The following is a 26,837-nucleotide window of genomic DNA, read 5'->3' on the forward strand; positions in this document are numbered from 1 at the left end:
CAGCCATGTCAGTATTACTACAGAAAAAACTTCTTCAGATCCCAGAAGTAAAGAATTTTATCAAGGCTGTCTCACGTCTACGTCCTAGAATATCGAGACCAGTTTGTCCGTGGGATTTGTCGTTGGTTCTCAAGGTCCTGGCGCTCCAGCCCTTCGAACCTATAGAGGAGATTCCTCTTAAATTTCTAACTTTAAAAACAGTACTGCTGTTAGCCATAACATCAGCTAAAAGAATAGGAGAACTCCAGGCTCTGTCCTCTACTGAGCCTTATACTACATTTCTAGCAGATAGAGTTCTTTTACGTTACTTACCCTCGTTCGCCCCTAAGGTGCCTTCTTTTTCCAACCTTAATCAGGTAATTTCTATCCCTATTCTTTCCCAAGAGGCCATCGCTGAGGATCAGACTCTGGAAAAGCTGGATATAGTAAGATGCTTGAGGATGTACTTACAACGCACAAGCGAATTCAGAAGGTCTGAGAATTTATTTATTTCTCTAATGGGAAAGAATAAAGGTCAGAAGGCTTCCAAGCCTACAATATCTAGATGGATAACGGAATGTATCAACAAGTGTTACCTACTCAGTAAACTGGAGCCTCCAGAGTTCACAAGGGCACACTCCACTCGTTCGGTGGCTTCTTCGTGGGCCGAAAAGGCACTGATACCATTGGAGCAGATCTGCCTATCGGCATCGTGGTCTTCTCCCAGGACCTTCTTTAAGTATTACAGAATTAATTCTTTGTCTGCTCCAACATTTTCTTCTTCTGTGATACAGTCTGCTGTACAATTAACCCGCCCATAATGGGTTTGTACGTGCTAAATCCCCGTTATTGTGCCGCTGTGGGACGACAGGGAAGTGAACATTATGCATGTTAATGTGTTTTCCCTAAGTCCCATCAGCGGCACAAGCTTCCCTTCCCTATGATGTACATGTTGTTGTGGTTAATTTGATCTTTATAATAAACTGATGATTGCTGGGTGAGAGAGTGTCTTTATACTCCAGGAGGGGAGGAGCCTTTCTTTAATTGGCTAGTACTATTAAATATTCCTTTTTGTCCTGCCCAGTACACAGGGGCAATAAACCCCGTTATTGTGCCGCTGATGGGACTTAGGGAAAACACATTAACATGCATAATGTTCACTTACCTCTCCATGCTCCTATGGTGTCCCCCACTGTTGGCAGTTGCCTCCACTTCCAAGACTAACTTGTTTTGGGAGTGACAGCCCGCTCAGCCACTGACTGAAATGGAATAGCACAGTGGCCAATGATTGGCTGAGTGGGTTGTCATGACATGGGAAAACTGATCTCGTTTCACACACTTAACCCCTCCCCTTTAGTACCACTAACTACCGAGCCACCTTTTCCCCGTAAATAAAGGACACCTACAACCGTTTCTTTGGAAAATGATGGCCACATCAGCCAAATATTTATTCAAACACACAAAACATAAATAACATATAACATTGTCAAACCAAACAGTGTATAAATAACATTGACCTGAGAATTTTCCTAACTGGGAAAAGGGGGTCCTTGAAGCTAAAAAACCTAATGAGAAAAACGGCCACCAGAATTCCTCAACCAATACCCGTATAGCCAACACATTCCCGCCCCCAGCCGGTTACCCCAGGCTCAGGAGCCCCCGTACATTCCAACCCCACTGGCCGATTTTCAATTACTAATTCCAATTACTCCCCGGGACACCACCCAGACAGGAGCCCATACTCTCTTCCATTATCGGATGATCCACCAGTTAAAGTGGGGTGCATCTCTCATTCCTTTAAAACCAACCCCAAGGACCCCCTAACCCGCCAAAGCTGCCATGACAGAAAATAACGCCAGCGCAACCCCCCCCCATCACCCTAAAAAAAAGGAAAACTGTCCCCCCACTCACAGGAACCCCCATTAGGGAGGGCGGGTGGGACTCTCTGGCTGCCGCTCCACGTGTGGCTGCCCGTGCTATTCCCGGAAGAGGTTTATCACCTCCCCCAGTTGTCCTCTTGCTCCCCCTCCCAACCCCATACCAACGGCCCTATGTTAACCCCTTCCCCGCCAGTTTCCCTGTCATGCCGGCCTCCCTCCAACTCCGTTTCGTCCGGCCTTTCTTTCCTATGATGGAAGTGGTGGCGGCTGCAGTCAGTGTAGGACACCGGATACCTGTTGAAGGACAGCAGGGGAGTGTGGAGAGGTATGCATTGGCTTTTATATTTTTGTTTTATTATCCTGTAAAACTCTAGTAAAATAAACATAAAGGTGGAGACTTATCAAACTGGTGTAAAGTAGAATTGTCTTAGTTGCCCCTAGCAACCAATCAGCTTCCACTTTTCATCCCTCACAGACTCTTTGGAAAATTAAAGGTGGAATCTGATTGGTTGCTAGGGGGAACTAAGACAATTCTACTTTACACTAGTTTGATAAGTCTCCCCCAAAGGATACAAACACACGTACCTGATCTGCAGTGGATTTTTCCCCCCGCCGGCCGGAGCATCCATTACCTGCTCCACACTCTGGCTTGCTTGGGGGGTTCGCATCTGGACGTCCCGGTCAGCCAATCAGTGCGGTTGGCTGAGCGGGACATCCAGACGCTGGGAGCCCCTGAAGCAAGCCGGAGCGTGGAGCAGGTAATGTATGCTCCGGCCGGCGGGGGGTTAACAAGGCTGTCACTTACAGTACATACTTGCAGCGGGATGTCAATGCCGCTGCCAGTATGTCTTCTCATAGAAACTAACAGGCAAGGGATCCGCAGCGGATCTGGTATGTGTATTTGTACTAAAGTCAATTCTGTCAATGTCTGTGGGGTTCTGTTCGAGTCCATTGGTGCAGCAGTCTGGTGGGCTCTGTTTTCCAGTACTGAACGGCAAACCCCTTTAAAGCACACATATTCATATGTTCATTGATGAATAAGTCAGATTCTTCACTGCAGAGTCCATTCGGCTCCGTTTGTCACTGCTACACCTTCGGACACCAGCGGAGCCCGGCAAACTCCATTGATGGGGTCCCTCAGGTTTTCCACTTGTGTCCGTCATTTTAACAAAAACTAATGGGACAAAATGATGCTGCATGCAAAGTTTTATTTTATTTATTTTTTTCTGTCTGGTAAATTGGAGGAGTTTTTCAGGCTTAGAAAAACATGGCTGCTTTCTTCAGCCCCACTGTTGTCCTCAGTTTAGGTGTTGGTTTTGCAGCTCAGTTTCATTGAATTGAATAGAGCAGAATTGTAATACCACACCTAACCTGAGGATGGAGTGGCGCTGTTTTTGCAAGAAAGTAGCTGTGCTTTTTCTAATCCTGGGTAACCCCTGGATAAGGCTGGGTTCACAATATATTTTTACAATCTGTTTTCTTTCCATCCGTTTTTGCAAAAAACGGATGCATTTGTGTGAATCCGTTTTGATCCGTTTTTCAATTAACTTCCATTATGGGGAAAAAAAACCCAGATCCGTTTCTTTTAACGTACACAAAAACATAGTTGACCTCATTTTTGTGTCCGTAAAAAAAAAAAAAGCATCTGTTTAGATCCGTTTTTTTTTTTTTTTATAATGGAAGGCAATGGAAAAACAGATAAAAAAGAATGCACATAAATGCAAACGTGCAATCTGTTTTTCCATCTGTTTTTTTGCAAAAACAGATGAAAAAAAAAAAACGATTGCAAAAACATAGTGTGAACTCAAGGGATTCAGAGATGGAATTTCCAATGAGTGCTAAATTTGGCCCAAAAATAAAGTGTGGACCCAGCCTAATGCTGCGTTTACAGGAAACGATAATTGGCCCGATTGTACGATTAACGATGTCAGAGTAACGGCGAAGGACGATTTTAGAACATGTTGTAAGATCAAAATGAACGATTTCTCGTTCGTCGTTTGATCGTTTGCAGCGTTTACACGTACGATTATCGTTTGAATTCGATCGTTATCGTGCAAATTCGCACGATAATCGTTCCATGTAAACGCAGCATAAGGCTAGGTTTACTCTGCTTTTCAGCATCCGTTTAACAGATCCGTTTTTTGCAAAAAATGGATTGCAAAAAACGGACGCATTTGTGTGCATCCGTTTGTGATCCGTTTTTCCAGTGACTTACATTATAAAGAAAAAAGGATCAAAACGGATGCGTTTTTTTTGACGCACACCAAAGTACTGTTGACACTACTTTTTTGACCGTTAAAAAAAATGGATCCGTTAAACGGATGCTGAAAACGCAGTGTGAACCTAGCCTTATCTAGTGTTAATTCCCAGTCCCAGGAGATGTTTGCCAGGCCGGGTTATGAGGAAGATCCTGTAAGATCCCAGGTTGGCCGGTCACATGACCTGATCTGCTGCCATTACTCCCTATATAAAAAGGGCTGGTATGGGTTTAGATTGGTTATTGTGTTTGGTGAGGTGTAGAGATGGCATATACCACCATGAAGATATCAAATGCTGAGATGGTGGCTTTTCTGGCCCCTGTGATGGCCAAAGTAGACAAGAGAAGTGAGGAGATTGGATTTCAGGCTATAACAAGGTATCCTTTTCCAATGGGCTGATGGTTTGGGATTGTAAGCCAAGAACCACAGTCTTTTCACTCTTTTCTTGACTGCATTGATATAATCTGTCTATTGACAAGTAGTTTTGTAATGGTGTAAGAAAAGTAGCGTCCGTGTGTCCGTGTGTGCGTTGGTGTGTCAGTGCGTGCGTGCGTCAGTTCGTGCGTGCGTCAGTTCGTGCGTGCGTGTGTGCGTGAGTTCGCACCCCACCAGGATTGCTGATTTTTTTAAAATTATATAGCAGAAACAAAATAAAAAGCAAGGTGGGTAGGTGGAAAAATAAAGCGCTATGGCTCTTAGAAGGCGGGGAGGAACATTGCACTAATTTGACCCAGAATAATGGGGCTATATTTAACTGGGGGAGCACACAGGGGGGCTATAGACTACTGGGGCTTCACAGAGGGGTCTATGTACTACTTGGGTCAGCACACAGGGGGTCTATATACTACTTGGGGCAGCAGAATGGGGTCTATATCCAAGTGGTGGAGCACACAGGAGGTCTATATCCAAGTGGGGGAGCACACAGGGGTCTATATACTACTGGTGGGGCACACAGGGGGGTCTATATACTACTGGTGGGGCACACAGGGGGTCTATATACTACTGGTGGGGCACATGGGGTCTATATACTACTGGTGGGGCACACAGGGGGTCTATATATAACTGGTGGGGCACACAGGGGGTCTATATATAACTGGTGGGGCACACAGGGGGTCTATATATAACTGGTGGCAGCACACAGGGGGTCTATATATAACTGGTGGCAGCACACAGGGGGTCTATATATAACTGGGGGCAGCACACAGGGAGTCTATATATAACTGGGGGCAGCACACAGGGGGTCTATATATAACTGGGGGCAGCACACAAGGGGTCTATATAATGCTGGAGGAGCACACAGTGGTCTATATAATGCTGGTGCAAAACACAGGGGGTTTATATACTACTGGAGGAGCACACAGGGGTCTATATCCAAGTGGGGGAGCACACAGGGGGGCTATATACCACTGAGGGAGCACACAGGGGAGCTATATACTAGTGGGGAGCACACAGGGGGTATATGCAACTGGGGGCAGCATGCAGGGTATATACGACTTGGGGCAGCACACAGGGGGCTATATATAACTTGGGGAACACACAGGAGTCTATACACTACTGGGGGAAGCACACAAGGGGTATATACTACTGGGGGCAGCACACAGCGGTCTATTGTTGTGGAGTGCGTGTCAAGGGGGGGGGGCCCAGACATAACTTCAAGGGGGGGGGGGGGGGCCCAGAAATACTAAGACCGCCCCTGCTTGAGACACACACTACTGATTTTCAGCCCACTCACCTTGCACTACAGTGAGCAAGCTGAACATCAGAATGCGGTGTCCCACCACTGGTTTTCTCTTCCTATGCACCTGTCGCAAAAGTTATTTTCTCCAGGTTAAGTGGTGATAAAGAGCTAGGTTACAGTTTCACCACTAGATATCAGTATCTTTTTATATGTATTTCTATGTATGCACAGCTAAAGGTCCTAATGGGTTAATGTTTTATTGTATACCATGTGTTCTTAGTAACCTATAGGAGGTGCTCTTTGCTTTTAACTTTTTCTTTCCTTTTTTGCGCACACACCCACCACCATACTTCCCAACCTTTTTGGATGGCCAAAGAGGGACACTTATGGGTCAGTCTAGGAAAATTTTACAGTTCTATAATTTAAGGATACTCACACATACAGGATCTGCTGCAGACTGATGCATGCAGTTAGTTATATTGATATCTCATGCAGGTGAGTCCCTCTAATCATTTTTTGTCACGGATCATGTCCCTAAAACGGATCTGTAACACCTACAGATGTGTGTAAGGGGCCATATGGATTGCATGTGTGAAAGGGGCCATAATGTCACATGATTCATTTGAATATAACAATTTTTAGGATACAACTTGCATAACATGATAGAATAATATGCAAGTTTAGGTCTGTTATACACTAAGAAACCAGACACTTTCTAGAGCAACATAGAAAGTTTATTAATGGAAATCTAATTCCTAGGTCAAAAAGAGGGACAAAGAGGGACGTATTGGGCAAAGAGGGACGTGGGTCAAAAGTAGGGACTGTCCCGCCAAAAGAGGGACACATGGGAGGTATACCCCCACTCACAGGGTAGATTACTTGGCCCCTGTAGAAGTAGTTACTTGACACTGTAGGGCACAAGGTGGTTAGACCAAAGTCTATACACGGGTACAAGTAAACTTCTCACTCTACAAGTACAGTGGTGCCTTGGATTATGAGCATAATTCGTTCCGGGACTGTGCTTGTAATCCAAAGCAAAATTTCCCTTAAATCACTGAAATGCAGACAATTGGTTCCACACCCCAAATATAATTTTTTTTTTCTGAATAACATGTGAAACAAAGATTTAGAAATCACTGAATGCTATATTAATTTACTGTACAGTATAGCAATCAGCATGTGGAGTATAATGTATATTAAGTGCATAAAACTGAAAAACAAGAGCAGTTTGTAGATACAGGTTGGAACTGCAGATCCCCATAATGGCGAGGATGGGGAAACACAAGGGCTGACAGACTGCAGGGAGTATGAAGGAATGAGCAGAACAGATGTGGGCACAGTATAGCAGCGCTCTCTGTCCGGGGAGAGAGGGGTTACAGCTATGGAAAGATTACCTCCACAGTCCTGTCCCCTGATGCAAGCCCCAGCTTGGAGTGGATCTGTCAAGATTTGGAAGGTTGAGGGAGACTTCCTGGGTCAGAGTACAGTGCTGTAAGACCCTACTATGCAGACCATTCCCCTCCCACCCAGTACAGGGAGCTCTTAAACCAAGTCACAAATTAGAGAAATGAGCTCTTAAACCAAAAAGTACATTGCTACATTGGGTTGAAACTCCCTCAACAAGATCTCCTCTAATCTCAACTTTACAAGCACTGCTACAACTACCTCTTCTACTTCAAGCACCTCCTCAATTTGAGGGATACAGCCAGCCACAACACAAAGCAGGTACCACCATCATACCTGTGTGCTGAACTAGCACTGGTGTCACAACAATACAATCTCTGGCTGAGCTGATACAACACCTATACCTCACCACAAGAACACGAGGTCCCTCTACCTCTGGGCCCCTGGAGGAGCTGGTACCCCCTGCACTTGCCTGGGTAAGCCCTGTGCTGACACTGGCCCTAATTTACCCATCTGAAAATCACAGGGTTGGGTTTATTGGCTTCCTATAATCCTTACACCATTGTCAGAGGTAACTAGATCCTGAGCACAGAGACTTATGACTGTCAATGTCTGTATCTTTCCAGGCTTATTAATGATCATGTTGAATTGATGTCCCTTTTTTATGGCTTAGACCTAAGGACTCATGGAGGAAAGGTCTGCCATGCACTAGCAGAAGGACTACACCATGTGGCCCACCTAAAAGAGTTCCTGTCCAAGCTCCAACACCTGCACACATTCACTCTGAAATTGAGCAAAGAACAAGTCATGGTAAGGCTCTAAGATCTTGTCTGCCACCATAGTCTTCCCCATATACCCTCCCTAGTCTTGTCACACATATGGGGCACTTCTTTTCATACACGGTCCAGTTGATGGTTTTCCCATATGTCTTTGGTGAAACGGCCATAATGGATACATGATATAGGAGAACAGGTCCTATCAGACTGTGGACAATTATGTTGCCCAAGGCTCTTCTTGACACATGATGGCCACTGTCAGATCTCTACAAACAGAATAAAAGACAGCACTCCATAGCATAATTCTGACATAACAATGGTGAGTCAGTAATGGAGGTTCTCACCTAGTGGAGTTGTGCTAACTGCAAGGCACAACTCTTGAGTAAGCATGCAAACAGGACCGCTGCCACTCCCATATGATCCTCATAGGAACAAGCATACGACAATAACTCTCCTCTCCAAGTATGGGTCAGCTGGGCGCAGGTCCAATGGAAGTAAAGATATTTACCATAAGGTAAAAATAAGCACATTTATTATTCAGACACAAGGCGTTTTGAGACCGGTCTGGTCTCTATGAAGTGTGATATACAGCAATGAATTCTACTAAAATATATAGATGTCCCATGTATCCCAGCACCACCCATTAGCTGGGGGGTGGGGCTGCAACTGTTAACTCCAGGTTAACCAACACAATAAAATGTACAAAAGAATGAATTCATACACACATTTAACATTAATCAGTCATTACATCCTACAATAAAACATCACTAAAATATGAATCGATAGTAATGTGTATAACAGAAAAAAAAACTGCACTGATGTCTGAATACAGCCTAAAAAACAGCCTCCCCACCCATACTGAGTAGGGACTCGTTACTACTTTGGATTCTCTATTGTTTCATTTAAAGGGGAACTCCAGGTAGAGGTTAAAAAAAAAAATGAAACCTAACATCCATTTGTTTGGGGGGGTTTGTTTTGTTTCTGTTCCTGGTTTGGCATTTCCCAGAATGCAATGCTTTCCCTCATGTGATCATCACAGCCCCCACCCATTATAATCAGTAAAACTAGTGCAGCAGCTGCTTCTGGCTGGTTAGAGATGGTGAATCAGTCAGGGGATTGGGTTATCCAGCCAAGCCTCCTGTGACATCACACCCTGCCCCCTGTCTGCATCATCAGCAAACACACACAATGTGAGACAGAGGCAATGCCTCTAAGGGGGGAGAGCAGAAGGAGCAGGAGACAATGTGAATTGGCACAGGGGCCATTTTTTTCACTTCCTGGATTTCTATAAGCTACCAGTGTGGCAGAACCATACAGATACAGTAATACATTGTATAGACACATATATTTATCTTTTAAAAGAAAACAAGTTTGTTTGTTTTTAATTCGGAGTTCCCCTTTAACCCTTGAGGGGCCAATGTGCACAATTTAAAAATCCAAAAGAACTCACGGTTTATCAACTGCTTATACCTGTTCTCTCTCAATGGGAATATGTTTCAGGATGGTAAGTTTCAATGAAGTAGGATCACTATGATGTTTTAATAAATAGTGTTTAGACAAGCTATGTAATAAAAAGCCTCTCGATGATAGAACAATGTTTGTTCATGCGTGACCGCACAGTCTGAACTGTGCGGCCCACGTACTGAACCCTGCACAGATTTTCTATAAACTACATATTGGAATGAACAATCATATTTATCATATACTGATTCGCCTGTAACCTGTGAACTGAAAGATGAACAAGGTTGTTCTGATATCCGATTGCAGCACAGACAACGACTAATATGATATTGGAACGTCCCCACGTCACTAGAATTCCCTGTTTTTTTTGTTTTTTTTTTGTTTGTTTTTTTAGTCTAGTATTTTTGATCACTTAATCTACTAGGTGCGAGCTGGTTGCAAAGGCTTAGGGCCCTATTCCACCGGACGATTATCGTTCAGATTATCGTTAAATCGTTCGAATCTTAACGATAATCGTTCGGTTGAAATGCAGTTAACGATTAACGACCGAACGAGAAATCATTGATCGCTTTATAAGACCTGGACCTATTTTTATCGTTGCTCATTCGCAAATCGTTCGCATTGAATAAGACATCGTTCGGTCGCTCGCAATAGATACGAACGCAATAGCGAAGAAATACGCAATTACGATCATAAGTAACGATTATCGTTCCATGGAAATGAGTGAACGTTTTCAGGTCTTTCGCAATAGCGGTCGTTTAAGATCGTTAATCGTTAACGATTATGCTAACGATAATCGTCTGGTGGAATAGGGCCCTTAGTCTTTCTAAAAATATTTTGATTTTATGATTTTTTTTGGGAGTATCTGTTTTAAAATCGGATCATTTAAAAGGATGGGCCAGTTTTTCTGTAGATATTTCTTAATGTCATGAGCCCCAATTACATTCAGTTTTAAAACAGATATTAAATCTATCTCCACATATAGTTCTCATAGTCTCACTTTTTTCATTTATTTTACTTGTTTTAATGTTTTTTGTGTAGTTTTTTTATTTGAATTAAATGCTTTTTTAATTAATGGTTGTGGATATCATTTATTGGCAAATCTGGTTTAATTCAGACTGAACAGTGTAATCTTTATCCTCACTACAATTTTTCCTTATCTGGTATTGTCCAAAGGGGACATTCCTCAACCACTGGGGCAAATGACGACTATTATAGTCTAGAAAGCTATTTAAATCAACACTTTTAAAGTGTTCTAGTTGTTATAGATGGTCCATCCACTTTCATGATCTCTAGATCCAAAAATTCTATCTTATTATAGCCAAAATTCAGAGTCTCTCCTCAAGTAGTGCAAAACTGCCTCAAGTACCAATTTTATACCAATATTCGAATACAGTGACATCCAAAGTAACAAAGGAAAAAATGCTCGCTTAGTGTAATGACTGTAACTCAGATTGTGTGGAATCTTTTAAAAAGGAAAGAAGTGACCATACATATTTTTGTAAAAATAAATCTAAATCGTGAGAGATAGAAGTTGATGGCAGAAGTTATGCCAGATAGTGATCTCCCATACTTCTATTACCTGCCTAAAATTCATAAGTCTCACTAGCTCACTGGGGTGTCCTATTATTTTGGGGGTCGGGTCATTAACTTCTAATCTTTCTCACTATTTAGATTTATTTTTACAAAAATATGTATGGTCACTTCCTGGCCCATCCTTTTAAATAATCCGGTTTTATAACCGATACTCCCAAAAAATCCAAATATCATTTTTAGAAAGACTAAGAGCCTTCGCAACCAGCTAGCACCTAGTAGATTAAGTGATCATAAAACTAGACAAAAAAAATACAGGAATTCTAGTGACGTGGGGACGTTCCAATGTCATATTAGTCGTTGTCTGTGCTGCAATTGGATTTCGGAACAACCTTGTTCATCTTTCAGTTCACAGGTTACAGGCGAAATGTTTTCAGTATATGATAAATATGATTGTTCATTCCAATATGTAGTTTATTTATTTGAATGTCTGTGCAGGCTTCAGTACGTGGGCCACACAGTTCAGACCGTGCGGTCACTCATGAACAAACATCGTTCTAACATCAAGGGAGGCTTTTTATTACATAGCTTGTCTAAACACTATTTATTAAAACATCATAGTGATCCTACTTCATTGAAACTTGCCATCCTGGAACATATTCCCATTGAGAGACAGAACAGGTATAAGCAGTTGATAAACCTTGAGTCCTTTTGGATTTTTAAATTGTGCACATTGGCCCCTCAAGGGTTAAATGAAACAATGGAATTCAAAGTAGTCACGAATCCCTACTCAGTATGGGTGGGGAGGCTGTTTTTTAGGCTGTATTCAGACATCAGTGCAGTGTTTGTTTTGTTTTTTCTGTTATACACATTTCTATTGATTCATATATTAGTGATTTATTGTAGGATGTAATGAATTGATTTATTAATGTTAAATGTATATGTATGAATTCATTCTCTTGTACTTTTTTTTTTTTTTGTGTTGGTTAACCTAGAGTTAACAGTTGCTATGTATGTATGTATGTATAATATATATATATCACTCACCGGCCACTTTATTAGGTACACCTGTCCAATTGCACGTTACCACTTAATTTCTAATCAGCCAATCACATGGCGCATGGTGCATTTATGCATGTAGACATGGTCAAGACAATCTCCTGCAGTTCAAACCGAGCATCAGTATGGGGAAAAAAGGTGATTTGAGTGCCTTTGAACATGGCATGGTTGTTGGTGCCAGAAGGGCTGGTCTGAGTATTTCAGAAACTGCTGATCTACTGGGATATTCACGGACAACCATCTCTAGGGTTTACAGAGAATGGTCCGAAAAAGAAAAAAACATCCAGTGAGCGGCAGTTCTGTGGGCGGAAATGCCTTGTTGATGCCAGAGGTCAGGAGAATGGGCAGCCTGGTTCGAGCTGGTTCGGCAACAGTGACTCAAATAGCCAACCGTTACAACCAAGGTAGGCAGAAGAGCATCTCTGAACGCACAGTACGTCCAACTTTGAGGCAGATGGGCTACAGCAGCAGAAGACCACACCGGGTGCCACTCCTTTCAGCTAAGAACAGGAAACTGAGGCTACAATTTGCACAAGCTCATCAAATTGGACAGTAGAAGATTGGAAAAACGTTGCCTGGTCTGAGTCTCGATTTCTGCTTGAACAGGACAATGAGTTCACTGTACTCAAATGGCCTCCACAGTCCCCAGATCTCAATCCAATAGAGCATCTTTGGCATGTGGTGGAACGGGAGATTCGCATCATGGATGTGCAGCCGACAAATCTGCGGCAACTGTGTGATGCCATCATGTCAATATTGACCAAAATCTCTGAGGAATGCTTCCAGCACCTTGTTGTATCTATGCCACCAAGAATTGAGTCAGTTCTGAAGGCAAAAGGGGGTCCAACCCGTTACTAGCATGGTGTACCTAATAAAGTGGCCGGTGAGTGTGTGTGTTATAATATTTTTTTTTGTAGAATTCATTGCTGCATATGACACTTGATAGAGACCAGACCGGTCTCGAAACGCATTGTCTGAATAATAAATGTGGTTGTTTGTTTTTACCTTATGGTAAATATCTTTACTTCCATTGGACCTGCGCCCAGCTGACCCATACTTGGAGAGGAGGTATATTGTCGTATTGTCAGTATATTGTCGTATTGTCAGATCTCAGGATATGTGATGGTTGATACTATTACTCAGCGCTTGACTCCTCACTGTCCTGTCAGGCTCGCTACCTCCATCCATTATACACTATATATAGATTAGATTCTGGTCTAATACAATGTTGTCTTGTCTCCTCTAGTGGCTGCTGGATTTATTCAAAGACATCATTAAAAAGAATTTCTCCATTGCCTTCAATGAATATGCCCAGATGGCTTGTGACAAGTACTTTGGTCAGGTGTCCTGTATCCTGACTGGGACAATACCCAAGGATCTATAATGTATCTTCTCCTAGCTTTGTCTCAATAAAGGGAAAGAAACTTCCAAAATGTCTGTGCTTCTTTCCTAAAGTAACCTAGCCAAAGGGTGTGTATTTAATGGGTATAGATAACTCCATGTTGAGGTATTTTCACACTGCGGAATAGGCGAGTATTCAGTGAAGAATTCAAGAGGAAAGTTTTCTTCTTGAAATTTGTCACCTATTTATCTCTGGCGGAATTTCAAGCAGAATTCAAGCCCCATTGACTTCTATAGGATTCCTCTAGCGGACATGTCAATTCTTCAAAGCGGATCCACGAGGGAATTTTCAGTGCCGAAATTCTGCCATGTGAACAAAGAAGCGGGAAAGCCCATGTACATTCACAATGAATTTTTATGGGCGGATTCTGCATGTATTGATGCAGAATCTGCCTGAAATTCCACATGTCTTCCTCAGTGTGAACATACCCTAATATGGACTTGGACAGATGGGCCATATCTCTTTACAATGGCGCCACTCCGCATAGTGTGGAGCAGGAATACTTGTGTCCAATGCACTCCGTTGATGAGGGGTGAGATTCTATCTATTTTCCTTGTCTTTAGTGCTCACCAGGTAAAAAGATAGTTATCAGATATTTGGTAAAGCTAAACTTACCACCAAGTGGAGCGAGAGACACGACTGGTGCTTGGTTGGCTATGTTTTCGTCTAAGGGTATGTTTCCAGTGCGGAACAGCACGGCAGACCCCACTTGACTTTCCCCCTGTCCCGTAGACTCAATGATATTCTAAAGCTTAATCCACCATCTGCCCAAAGAATTGACATGTCACTACTTTGATGCATGTTCTGTAGTGGGAACATACCCTTAAAAAGAAACCTGTCCATGCTGAAGTCAAAGCAATGATGGGCTCCCCTGAATACACATTTGCCTAAGGAATTTTCAATCTTGGCATGTTCCCTATCCTCTACTACTATCACTAGACCGATATCAAAAGGCAGACCAGGCAGCTGCTATGGGACCTGAGCCAGAGTGGAGCCCTGGGGATGCACAGGGAACATAGGAACCATTCTGTGTCCTGCTGCTTAATCCCTTATGTACTGTAGTGTCAGTGGCCCGAAGTTAATTTATATGCTGCAACACACAAAGTTAAACAGAAGAAAAGGAAATCTCTGCTACACTGCTCTAACCCCTGACCTCTGTTCTCCAGAGCTCCTGCAGAGGTCAGGGGTTATCAATGGGTGGCATCACATGACAGGTGTTCTCTCCTTTTGCACCTCTCAAAAAAGCTTCTTACTCCAGGTTAAGTGGTGAAGTGCACTAGATGTCAATATTTTTATATGTATACCTATGTATTGCACAGCTGAAGTTGGCAATGGGTGGTTTTGTGTTCAGTGCTAGCCTATGGGAGGTGCTTTTTTTTTTTTTTTTTTTTTTTTTTTGTAACCTATCACTTTCTTTCTCTTGCACACACTACTTTACACTACTCAGAGTAGATCACTTAGCTCCTGTAGGAAGTAGTCACTTAGTGGGGGAGGTGTAGCTTCAGTCTTATCCAGGTTCTCCTGGGAGAAGGACACATGGAGCAGAAGTTGCTGCTGTAGCCAAGCCAGGGCCTAGCTTCTGCCAGGACAAGTGAGGTCAGTTTGGTTGAGTAAAAGACTTGTGTATACAGATGCTGCTAGAGACAATCAGTTCTTCCTATACTACGCAGTGCTAAACACTAGGGAGAAGAGTCTAGAACATCCTAGCCCATGCTGTGAACCAGTCTAAAAGTGCAGGGCAGTATCCAAATACACAAAAGGAACTAGCCTAGATAGGACAAAGCTACCAGAAGGTCTACATATTCTATCTTGCACTGCAGGTAACTGGGACATCCCCAGGAGCTTGGCTTCACCCAGGTAACCACGACTGGGGCTTGTATCAACTGAGGAGGATGTCACTCAACACTGTAGGGCAGAAGGTGGCCAGACTAGTCTCTACACTGGTACAAATAACTTCACACTCGAAAGTATTCTCACGTTCCGGCAGGGTGCATTGCTACACTGGGTTAGGACTCCCTTCTCCTCTACAATAGTCTACTTCCAACTCTATAAGCACTCTATAACTACCTCTACTCTACTTCCTCAAGCATCTCCTCAGCACAAAAGAGTTCAAGCACTACAGTCCGTGTAAAGATTTATCTATTTGCTACAAAAGTGTATTGTACAATAGATACTGTACAGTAAAGGTGTTATATTTTTATACCACTGGGACTCATCTTTGCTGCCGCACCTATACATACTATCTGCACACCTTGGGTTATTTTTTTTTCCCTTTTTTGTGGGTGGTGGTACTGATAGTCCGGATGGGTCAATTGCCACTCAGGTCTACTGTAACAAGAGCCTAAGGGACCAGTCATATCCCAGGAGGTCACTGACCATTTGGGGAACTCTACAGACCGGCCACACTAAAGCAGGCACCAACATCATAACTGGCATTACGTTACTATCACGGTCTACAACCGCCGAGCCACCACAAGCAGTGAATCACATATCTCCTTGTCATTTATTTTCAACCCTTTTTGTGCTGCTGGATGTAAGTGAGGTTTGTGTCACTTACACACTGTGGTACATAAAGGGTTAAGTAGAAGGTAGTCTACACCTGCACCTATGGATCCTAATGGGCCCTTATAGTTAAATACAGGGGACTGACAGAGTAAGCAGCCATTGGCTCTCTGCCAGTCACTCTTGTGGCTGCAGGCAAGATGCTGCCTCTGGCCACAAATTTTATATAGATATATGCAGTGCTTTTTGTTGGGGGGAGGCCTGTACAGTTTTTTTTTTCTTTCTTAAATCTATGGGGTCCCATGAATCCTAGCTAGGCCCCTGTGTGTGTGTCATCCAGTCCTGGACTACAGGTGGCCATTCTGGGGGCTCTTTCTCAAAGTAAAATAATGGCAGCTTAGGGTCCATTTACACAAAGATTATCTGACAGATTTTCTGCCAAAGATCTGAAGCTAAAGCCAGGAATGAATTTGAAAAGAGGAGAAATCCCAGCCTTTCCTTTATGACCTGATCTGTTTGTTTTATAGTCTGTTCCTAGCTTTATATTTGTTTCTAGCTTTATATTTAATAACAGACATCAAATTATTGTTCATCAAAATGATTGGCATCAGCTGAGTATGTGACGTTGCAGCTGGAGGAGCTGCAGGAGGCCGGTGGCTATTGGAGCTGTTTCTGGGATAAGGTTGTGTTTACACAATGCGTATATCTGTTGCATTTTTAACATACATTTTGATTGGTGAACTTATTGAGAGACTTAGGAGTTCACCAACCAAATCGCATTATAAATATCAAGGTAGGGATCTCCTCCTCATCTATTCATTTCAACAGCTTTATTAATTATACTCTTTGGAAGCCCTTTCAATATACAATTAAATCAGATTGTCAGCAGTTTCCTTCATGTTCACAAATCCGCAGTATATGGCTATGTTCTCACAATGTACCTCTTCGTAAAAGTACGGCTGTTGTAATCAGCAACAACGGTCGTACTTTTCACGAAAAGATATGTTTCCTTATGTTCCTACGCATAGTATACGCTCCGGCCGGGATTGCTCGCGGCGCCATATAAAACTGACATGTCGGTTTTCTGCAGCCGCAGAAAACACTGTCAGTGTACTGTCTCCTGTGCTGTGGGGAGTTTTAATGCGGGGGCGCACGAATGCGCCCGCATCAGAACTCTGCGGCTGCAAAGATCATCCGGCCAGTACTGCAGTACCGTCCAGGGCAGTTTCTAGGTAATTTTGACTGCAGGGCGAATCTTGATAGACGCGCCTCCCCCCCAATTCAGTGATTCACAGGCGTCACTTTCCTTTTCCTCTCCATCCGGCCCAGGCCTCCATGATTTCTTGCAGCCACAATTCATCCCTTCTGAACCTGCCAGACAAACATTTTAGGGTCCGCACTTACAACAACTTCCTTCCACATTTTTGTGTCATGTGCAGTAGAGTCAGTAGGCATGTAGGTTGCCCCCTGTATGTAGGATCCCCTGCTGTGTCCCCATATAGTAATAATGCCCCCTGAGATCTGTCTCCATTGTAATACTGTCCCCTGTGCTCTGTCCCCATTGTAGTACTGTCCCCCTGTGCTGTCCCCAATATAATACTGTCCCCTGTGCTCTGTCCCCATTGTAACTCTGTCCCCGAAGTCCGTTTGCTTTCAGGGGCTTGTCACGTCAGGATGTAGGACGTTCCGCTCCGTGCTCCTCCCCCCGGCCTCTGAGAGAGCCTCCCCTTCCTCGCTCAAGGCACGATGATCTGGGCCGGTTCCCGGTCCTGAGGCCCCCCGGGCATCTCTGTTGCCGCTGGACTAAAGCCTGTGGGTATCCCGAGATGGTAAGACCGTGGAGACACAGCGCACTGATGGGAGTTGGATCACGCCGCAGACGGACGTCTCTTGTTCGGACAAGGTGACACTGAGTGCTGGCGGCGGGCTCAGGCAGTGTAGTGGCCAGCTCGGCGTGTCACGTGCCCCTTGCATATAAGCCCCTAGCAGTTCGGCGTCTGCCGTACATCCTCTGGAGGAGCGTTGCTGACACTGGGACCCAGCCTGAATGCCGGCTCTTCCGGTGATTTTTATGCTTGGTGCCCAAGAGTGGGGTGTGAGAGACTGACTATTGGAAGTTGCTCGCTGGTGGACTGGCTTAGCAGATCAGCAGTGGCAGTGTAAGGCCAGCGCATAATGGCTGGAAAGGGGGCCCCGAAGAAATCCAGAAGCAATGTTTCATCTCAAATGGACAAGTTCCTTAAATCTCCGGGCGGGAGCGGAAAAGTGAGCAGTACTCCTTCTGCTTCCCCTACTGTTGTAAGAGCGGGGCAATCAGGCCCAAGTGATTCAGGATTGCAGGAGGAGGAGGATCACTCGCTGATATCAAATAACCAGGACCCTGCATCTAATATTATGCTGGACGCTATATTCTCTGAATTAAAAACATGTAATAAGTCCCTCTCTGATCTGACTCTTACGGTGGGCGCGCTATCTGCGGACATTGGCTTTATCAGAGGGGACATGAATAACCTAAGAGAGAAAATTAGTTCTTTTGAAAAATCTATCCCAGCATTAGAAAGCGAGGTGGGGGAGCTGAAGAATAAAGTGAGTGACATCAGCCATCAGCTGTCCAATACTAAGGAGAAATTGACTGACCTAGAGGACCGTTCTAGACGGGCGAATATCAGGATCCTCGGCCTCCCAGAGGGGGTGGAGGCAGGTGATCCAGTCAAGTTTTGTTCCTCCTGGCTTCTGGAGACCTTTGGGAGGGAGTCGTTTTCTGCCCTCTTTGCGCTGGAGCGGGCACATCGGGTCCCATTAAAGCCTCTCCCTCCTGGAAGTGCCCCAAGGACTATGCTCATAAAACCGGTGTGCTCAGGGGATAGAGATGTTATCCTGAAAATGGCCAGACAGAAACCTATTATGTATAATGGTGGTAGAATTTATTTTCTCCCTGATTTTTCAAGGGCCACCCAGGCTAAACGGATGTCATTCAGAGACCTTAAAAAGAGACTGCATCAAGCAGAGATCTCTTTTTCTTTCTTCAGGGTGTCCCACAAGGACACGGTTCATTTCTTTGCTAGGTTGGAAGATGCTTTGTCCTGGATGGAGAGCGAGGGAATATGAATGTGAAATTGTGTTTATGTATTGCTGTTCCTGGGGGGCGGCAGAGCCAGGTGTCGGGCGGGCGGGGGGGGGGGGGGGGAGGTTTGTATGGAGTGGTATGGCGGGCAGTATAGAGCTTTCCTGGCTTCTAGGAGCTTGGAGGGGCACTGGGGGGGGGGAGGGGAGGGTGGTTTCTGGAGGGTGGGGAAGGGGGACAGTTTTTTTTTTTTTTTTTTTTTTCTCCTTTCTGAGTTATGGGGGAGTTACTTAAAGTTTTTTTTCTGGAATGTGAGGGGCCTGGGGGACCGGGTTAAGAGGCGGGCTTTTTTGATGACGTACAAAAACATCTGCCAGGTGTGGTAGGCCTGGTGGAAACACATTGTACTCCTGACTCTTTGAATAGGATGAATTGCAGATGGGCAAGTCATGCATTTCACGCTACTTTTTCAAGCTTTTCTGCAGGTGTATCCCTTTATATACATAATAGAATCCCTTTCCAACTTATTGGGAAAAAAAATGATTTCAGGGGCAGATATATATTCATGCTTTTTTATACAAGGTGGAGATGATCATAGCCTGTCTGTATACCCCCCCCCCCCCCCCATACTCCTCACATTTGTTAGTTGAATTGGTTAAGTTTAATTTGGAGAGGGGAGATATTCCGCTTATTTGCGGATTTTAATTGTGTTAGATCCTGCTAAGGACAGAAGGGAAAGACTTCAGTTGAACTCCCCACATTGTTCTCCGTTGGCTAAATTTATAGCTGAGAGTGGTTGGAGGGATGTTTGGCGATGCCTACGGGGAGAAGAGCAGGCCTTTTCGTGCTTCAGCTCTTCCCACTTAACAGCGCCACAAATTGATCTTGTACTGTGTAATAAGTCAATGCTGGGTTGGATAACTGGAATGGTCTACGAAGCCCGGTCCATCTCTGATCATTCTCCTCTTGTTGTTTCTGTTGGTGGTCCTTGGTATAAAGGGCCTCCCAGCAGAAAATTTAGGCTTAACCCCTATTGGTTAACTATTATAGATCGGAAGGATAAAATCAGAGATGAGATCAAGCAGTTTTGGGAGGCTAACAGGGGCTCTGCACATTTCCATTTTGTTTGGGACTCTATGAAAGCCTTCTTGAGGGGTATTCTTTCCCGAGAGATCATTTACAAGAGGAAAATCTTTCGTGAAAAAGAACAAGGTTTAAAGGCCCGGGCAGATGCTGCAGAAACAGAATTTGCTAATGATCCATCCCGTGAAAAAGGGGAGAGAGTTAAGGCTGCTCAGAAAGAGTATTCCTCCTTCCTTTTGAACAAAGCCCAGCATAGTATGTTTTTTAAGGGTCGGAAGTGCTTCATAAACTCCGGAAAACCTGGCAAATATTTAGCTTCTGTTATTCAGGAGCGGGAAAATAGGAAGGCTATTGTTGCTTTGCATAATGGGGATAAAGGGGTTACTAATGATCAAGATATGATTAGACAGATTATTTATGATTTTTATGCAGGACTATATAAAGAGGATTTGGCCTGCTCTCAGGAACAGATTGATGGCTTTTTGAGGGATCTTCCATTTCCTAAATTAGATCCCCTTCTTAAGAAGGAATTGAATGCTCCAATTACGGTAGGAGACCTTAAGTTTGCATTAGATAGTTTTGGGGGCCAGTCGGCTCCGGGTACTGATGGTCTCCCTTTTGAGGTATATAAGGACTTTGCTGAGGTCCTTCCCCCACTAGCAGAGATATGTAATGAATCCTTGGGTAATGGTGCCCTCCCTCTGAGAGAGGCATCTATAGCTTTAATTGAGAAGGACAAAGACCCGCTTAAAATAGAATCTTACCGCCCAATTTCTCTCATAAATTGCGACTGTAAGATCCTGGCGAAGGTCCTGGCTATTAGATTGGGGAAGATTGCCCCCAAATTGATAGGTACGGAGCAGACTGGCTTTGTGCCAGGGAGGGTTATTCATGATAATATAGCCAGGGCCTTCGCGAATTAGCAAATAGAGGATGATGCCCCCGCTCCATCCAATGAAGGCGTTTGACAGGGTGGGGTGGGGGTTTCTTTGGCGGGTATTGAACGCCTTTGACTTGGGTGAGACATTCGTAGCTTGGATAAAATTATTCTATGTCAAACCTATAGCTAGAGTGTCAGTTAATTCTGAGTTTGTTTGCCCTTTTTTTAGAACCCCTGGCTATACTTCTCAGAAATTCGCCCAGGGTGGAAGGGTTTGGGTTAAAGGGTCCAAATGAAAAATTTCTCTTCTACGTGGATGATGTCCTTCTCTTTTTGAAGGGTGGAGAGGGTACTCTTCAGCATGTTTTTGAGATTCTCTAAGTTTGGGAAGTATTCGGGCCTACAAATTAATTGGGAGAAGTCCTCATTGATGCCAGTAGGAGAGAATAATTACTCTGTCTTCTCTGGTGCAGGTTCTCAACCCGGAAGAGCCTTTAGATTATTTAGGGATTAAGATTGGCACTACTATAGATGGGTTCATTTCACTTAACTTGAATCCTTTGCTTACAAAAATAAAAATAAAAATAGACTTTTGGCTTAAATTACCCATTTCCATGGCCGATAGAATGGCAATAGTGAAGATGACCCTTCTCCCCCAGATTCTGTACATACTATATGCCTCACCAGTGTGGATTCCAGAACGATGGTTTAGGAGGTTCTCAACTACTGAACTGTTTTATATGGGGCAGGAGAAGACCAAGAATAAAATACTATATTTGAACTCAATCTGGGGGAGAGGGGGGCATGTCCCTCCCTGATTCTCAGCTTTATTTTTTGGCAATAGGGGCGCAGGCCCTGAAAAATTGGAGAGTCTCTCCGGTAATTCACTATATTATGGAGCATGTCAAGTGGGGATATGATGGTGTGTTTGTCGGCTTAGAAGCAGGGTTTGGGGGGCTTAAAACACTTTCACAGGCTGATTTATATTTAAAAACTTGGAGGGTTTTAAAACGTATCTGTGGAATAAATTTTGGTTAGTTAAGGGAGTAAAATATATGGCACAGAGTTACACTTTATTGGATACACAGGGTTTATGGTTTTTTCAACTTTCACATGCATTTAAAGCAACAGATCCCAGTGTGAACTGGAGAGTGGAATCACACTGTTTAATAGACTTTCTCAGGGACCAACCTCAGGGAAGCAGACACTTAGCGAAAATTTATAAAATGTTAATTGGTGAGGGGATCACTGTTTGGATTGCGCTAGAGAAAAATGGGCACTTAGGATTGGTAACATTTCAGATGAGGTGTGGACACACGCGGTTAGCAATGCACAGCACATTTCAGTAAATCCAGCACATAGATTGGTTCAGTATATGGTTTTGTATAGATTATATTTATCCCCACTGTTTAGGAGAAATTGCAGGGGAGACTCTACCTGCCCGAAGTGTCAGATTGAAGATGCTGACTTTTTTCACTTATTGTGGGAATGCTCAGCAGTACGGAAATTCTGGGACTCAATTAAAAGTTATTTAGAGAGATTTAAAAATATGGAGATAGGGGAAGATGTTAGTAGGGTACTGTTGCTGGGATACGACCATGATGGAAGGATGAATACTCTTCTGAATAAACTAACTGCACTGGCTAAGGTAATAATAGCGCGAAAGTGGTTTAGCGACCGGGCTCCCAAGTTGGAGGAATGGTTAAAGCTCACAGAAAGAATTTGTAATTATGAGGAATATATGGCTAAATCTGTTTCCCCTAAGGCTGTTATGAAACATCGTAATATTTGGGAAAAATGGAAATCATTTCAACTGTAATTCTCCGTTTTTTTTTTTTGTTTTGTTTTTTTTGTGCTCTCTGCCCCTTAGTTCTCTCTTTCCCTATCTCTCATGGGTTGGGTGGGATTGGGGTGGGAGGGGGTTGGGTTTAGACATTGTTGGACTATGGTTTATATTTTTTATGGAAATTCCTTTTTTATTTTGGACTTTTGTTAGGTATAATGAAATGTAATGCTTATATAAGATAATAAAAAGTTTAAAAAAAAAGAAAGAAAGGAAAACTCTGTCCCCCTGTGCTGTCCCCATTGTAATACTGTCCCCTGTGCAATACTGTCCCCATTGTAGTGCTGTCCCCTGCATGGCCCAGCTCAAAAAAAAATTATACTCACCTAATCTTGGCATGGATCGGGACGCTCTGTGGGGGTGGGGGGCGTCGGCAGCAGAAGAACGCGGTGGGCGGTGGCCTGGCAAGCTATTTACCGCGCTGGGTGAGGTCCCGTGGGATGGCCACTAGCGCCCCCTAGCTGGCGGCGCCCCGTGCCGTCGCCTGGCCCAAGAAACGGCCCTGGTACCGTCCTGGATGATCTTTTCAGTGACTGTCCGGGTCACGGAACGGCGGGTCTCTTACATGGGGAAGCTAGCTGTCATGTGTTTTCAGTCATCATCATCAATCATCATCATCAACTTTACAGCAATGGAGCAGCTTTATCATACTGCCAGAGACAAAACACAGTCTGATTGCCTATAGCAACCAATCCCAGCTCACCTTTCACATCTTAACAAGCTCTTATAAAGTTAAAGCTGAGCTTTGATTGGTTGCCATGTGCAACTTAGACTGTCTAACTTGCCTATAGCAACCAATCACAGTTCAGCTTTTATTTTACCAGAGTAATTTGAGAAACGAAAGCTGAGCTATGATAGGTTGCTATGGGCCACATCAAACCAAATTTAGTGTTCTTAGTGTGACCTAACCATAAGCTGTTTGCTTGGTCTCGTGTGTTTAGTGACCTCTGCAGTAAAGCACATAGCCAGTCATTAATGGGTTAATGCTTCAGATGTGTTTACCTGCAGTAACCATGGCAACCGCACACTGTGATGACAAGCACTTATGTCATAACGAAGTTTCCATAAAGCAATGCACCGTGCCCTGATCAGTGCCATCTTGGATGCGCCAGAGGACCTTGAGCTTGACTACTTTACTGCCCCTACCCTTGATGTAATTTGGAGGTTCTAGCAGGGAAAAAGGGGTGGTCTGCAATAAACTACCCCTTCATCAAGTCACCACCATCTTGAGAAGTGGACCTGGATCTGTGAGGGAGAAGAGAACCATCCGCCTAGCCATCAATAAGGTGATAGATACTGAATTTCTTTCACATCCAGCTTATTATATTTATAGTATGGTATTACCCTCTAAGCCCAGGGGAGGGGCAACTCTCTAGCCATGGCTCCTTCAAGGTTTCCCCCACAGGGGTTTTTTCCTCGCCTGAGTGCTGGAGGGTTGCTCTTTGTGAGTCGGGGGTCTGCCATTTTCAGTGTCATGTAATTTTAAATAAAATTGGAACCCTTTGACACCTGATTACAATGTGTTGTCTTTATTTTGTGTTTTTTTGTTTAACCTTTTATGCTTGGGGGTCCCTTTACATATTGCAGAGTCATAAAGCTGGACATCTGCCTGCTACACAGATCTATCACCTGCACAATGAGCAGAAGTAGGATGGAGCAGTGGATAGTAGAACTCCTGCATGTAAGTGTCTATCCCTGGATTAAAGGGGCGTGTGCGTGGGTGTTCTATGTTTGCATAAAGCTAATGTGCATTTCTTTATATCTGTGTATGCGTGTATATATTGTCCATATTTGTATGTAATATGTATGTACACATTATGTTCACTAATTTGTAACTCCCCCTCCCATACCTAAACCCGCTGGGGACTCAGCGTTCCAAGTGTCATTTCAGCAGGGAGGGGAAGAGAGGAGACATTCCAGGTTGCAGCTATTCATGATCTTCGAGAAGCCTCTTTGTACCAGAGAATAAAAGCATTTTCTATGCTATGGAAGCATAGACAGATATTTTTAAGGTACCACGTGTCATCTTGAACTAACAGTGTCGGTAGTTTGGAGTTACAGCTGACAGATTCTCTAAAGAAGAAGTCTTGAGAAACTAACAAATGACAGGCAGTCAAGGGGGTGCGGGAAGATAAAGTATACTTACCAGTCCCTGTATCTCTCTCACAGCTGCCAGATGTCATTTTCACCCAGGTTCGATGTATGTCTTAGCCTTGGCTCCTTCAGCTGCAATGTCATGGAGTGGCTGATGGATTGCCTGCTCAGCCAGTCAGTGACTGCAGTGGTGTCCCGTCCCAGTCAGTAAATACCTTAGTGGGTGATCCATCGGCCGAGTATGTGACGTTGCAGCTGGAGGAGCTGCAGGAGGCCGGCGTCTGTCAGATTTCTTTAAGGAACTACTACGAGGGCATGGGAACAGGTAAGTATACTTTTGTTATGTTCCCACACACCCCTGCCTGCCCGAGATTCGTTACTTTTCATGAAAGTAGAAGTGCCATAAAACTAAGTGGGGCGCTATGCTGTTTGCATAGAGTGACTGACAAGTTACTAGCAGTGAGCTAGCATGACTGGTCACATGCCCAGCTCTGTACAAAGTCGCTATAGTAATGTGAAAGATTTGATGCTGCTTATATCTAGTATATGTAGGGTGGGCCCCTAGAATAAAATTCCCTGGTGGGCCCAAGGTACCCTAGTCCGACAGTGGTTTTATCTACTCTAAACAATCCTCAGTGAGCTAAACTTTTGCACTCCAGGCATTTGTCTGCACTGTTACACTGTAACAAAGTGTCAGAACAGAAGGGATATTGGCGTTACAGCTGTGCTTAGGAGTGACTGATACACTGTAATATCTAGAATATAATGTGACTTTTAAGTAATGTAACCAGCTCTGCCTGTAGCCCTGCCAAAATAGTTCCTTACGGTGAAGCATGGAAGGTTCTAGGTTCTCTCTATGGCAGTGTTCACATATTGTAGTTATGTCCCAGGTGTCAGCCCCAGACTCTGCCCACCTGAGAAACCTTTCCTCATCTGCTCCATTGTGTGACTGCATCTACACAACATAACCAGTGCTTGTGTCATATAGAAACTGTCAATCTCCACAACTGCACAGATACAGGAATTTTGTGTAGCTGCTGCTTGATTTGTTGTTCCGTGAAAAAGTAATTCAAGTGACCACCAATCTCACTCATCTGCATCCATGCATGGCCCCAGGTCAAGCCATGTAAAAGAATCTTAAAGGTGGGTTCACACAACATATCCGCAGCAGATTTGATGTCGCAAGTTTGCAGCGAAAACTGCTGCGAATCTCTTCCCTGTCACTTTCACTGTGATAAGGCTAGGTGATGTGATTTTACATGCTGCCACTGTGACCTGTGGGATTACATATATACACAGCTCTCTGAATTAGAAAGTGAACTCTCCCTTACAGTGATATATTCCAGGAACTCTGACACATGTTAAGTTTGTAATACTTGAATACACTGCGCATGATTAGTAACACCCCTTATCCTGTCTATAAAAGCTAATTGTGCGTTTACATGGAATCATTATCAAGATTATCACGAGAAACCATCCTGTGCTATGTTTCTGTCCTTCCTGGTTAAGCAGTTCCCTCAGCTGATCATCACAGTCCCCCACCCATCACAATCAGTAAAATCAGTGTAGCAGCTGCTTCTGGCCGGTCAGAGATGGTGAATCACTCAGGAGATTGGGGGATCCAGCCAAGCCTCCTGTGACATCACTCTCAGCAAACACACACAATGTGAGACAGAGGCATGGAATATTTGTCTCCTAAGGGTGGGTGTAGCAGAAGGAGTAGGAGACAATGTGAATTGGCACAGGGGCCATTTTCTTTTTTCACTTCCTGCATTTCTATGAGCTACCAGTGTGGCAGAACCGCACAGATATGGTAATACAATATATAGATACATCTATATAACTTTTAATGTACTTTTAATAGAAAATAAGTTTTTCTTTTCCGGAGTTCCCCTTTAAGCGATCTTAAAAACAATTTTTCTAACTATTTCTCTCCGTCTA

The 26,837-nt window shown here is 43.8% G+C and overlaps 1 protein-coding gene across 1 annotated transcript in view; it reads left to right on the forward strand.

The window, feature by feature from the left end:
* LOC138774234 (hemoglobin larval subunit alpha-like) overlaps positions 1-13,434 on the forward strand; it is a 32,755-nt gene extending 19,321 nt beyond the window's left edge. The window contains exons 2-3 of the mRNA XM_069954932.1: positions 7,826-8,009; positions 13,275-13,434. Coding sequence (XP_069811033.1) covers positions 7,851-8,009; positions 13,275-13,412 — 297 coding nt within the window. The 5' untranslated portion in view covers positions 7,826-7,850 and the 3' untranslated portion in view covers positions 13,413-13,434. The remainder of the gene's footprint in view (positions 1-7,825; positions 8,010-13,274) is intronic.
* Positions 13,435-26,837: the final 13,403 nt, after the last annotated feature.

The sequence above is a fragment of the Dendropsophus ebraccatus genome, chromosome 15, assembly GCF_027789765.1.
Source record: "Dendropsophus ebraccatus isolate aDenEbr1 chromosome 15, aDenEbr1.pat, whole genome shotgun sequence".
NCBI lineage: Eukaryota > Metazoa > Chordata > Amphibia > Anura > Hylidae > Dendropsophus > Dendropsophus ebraccatus.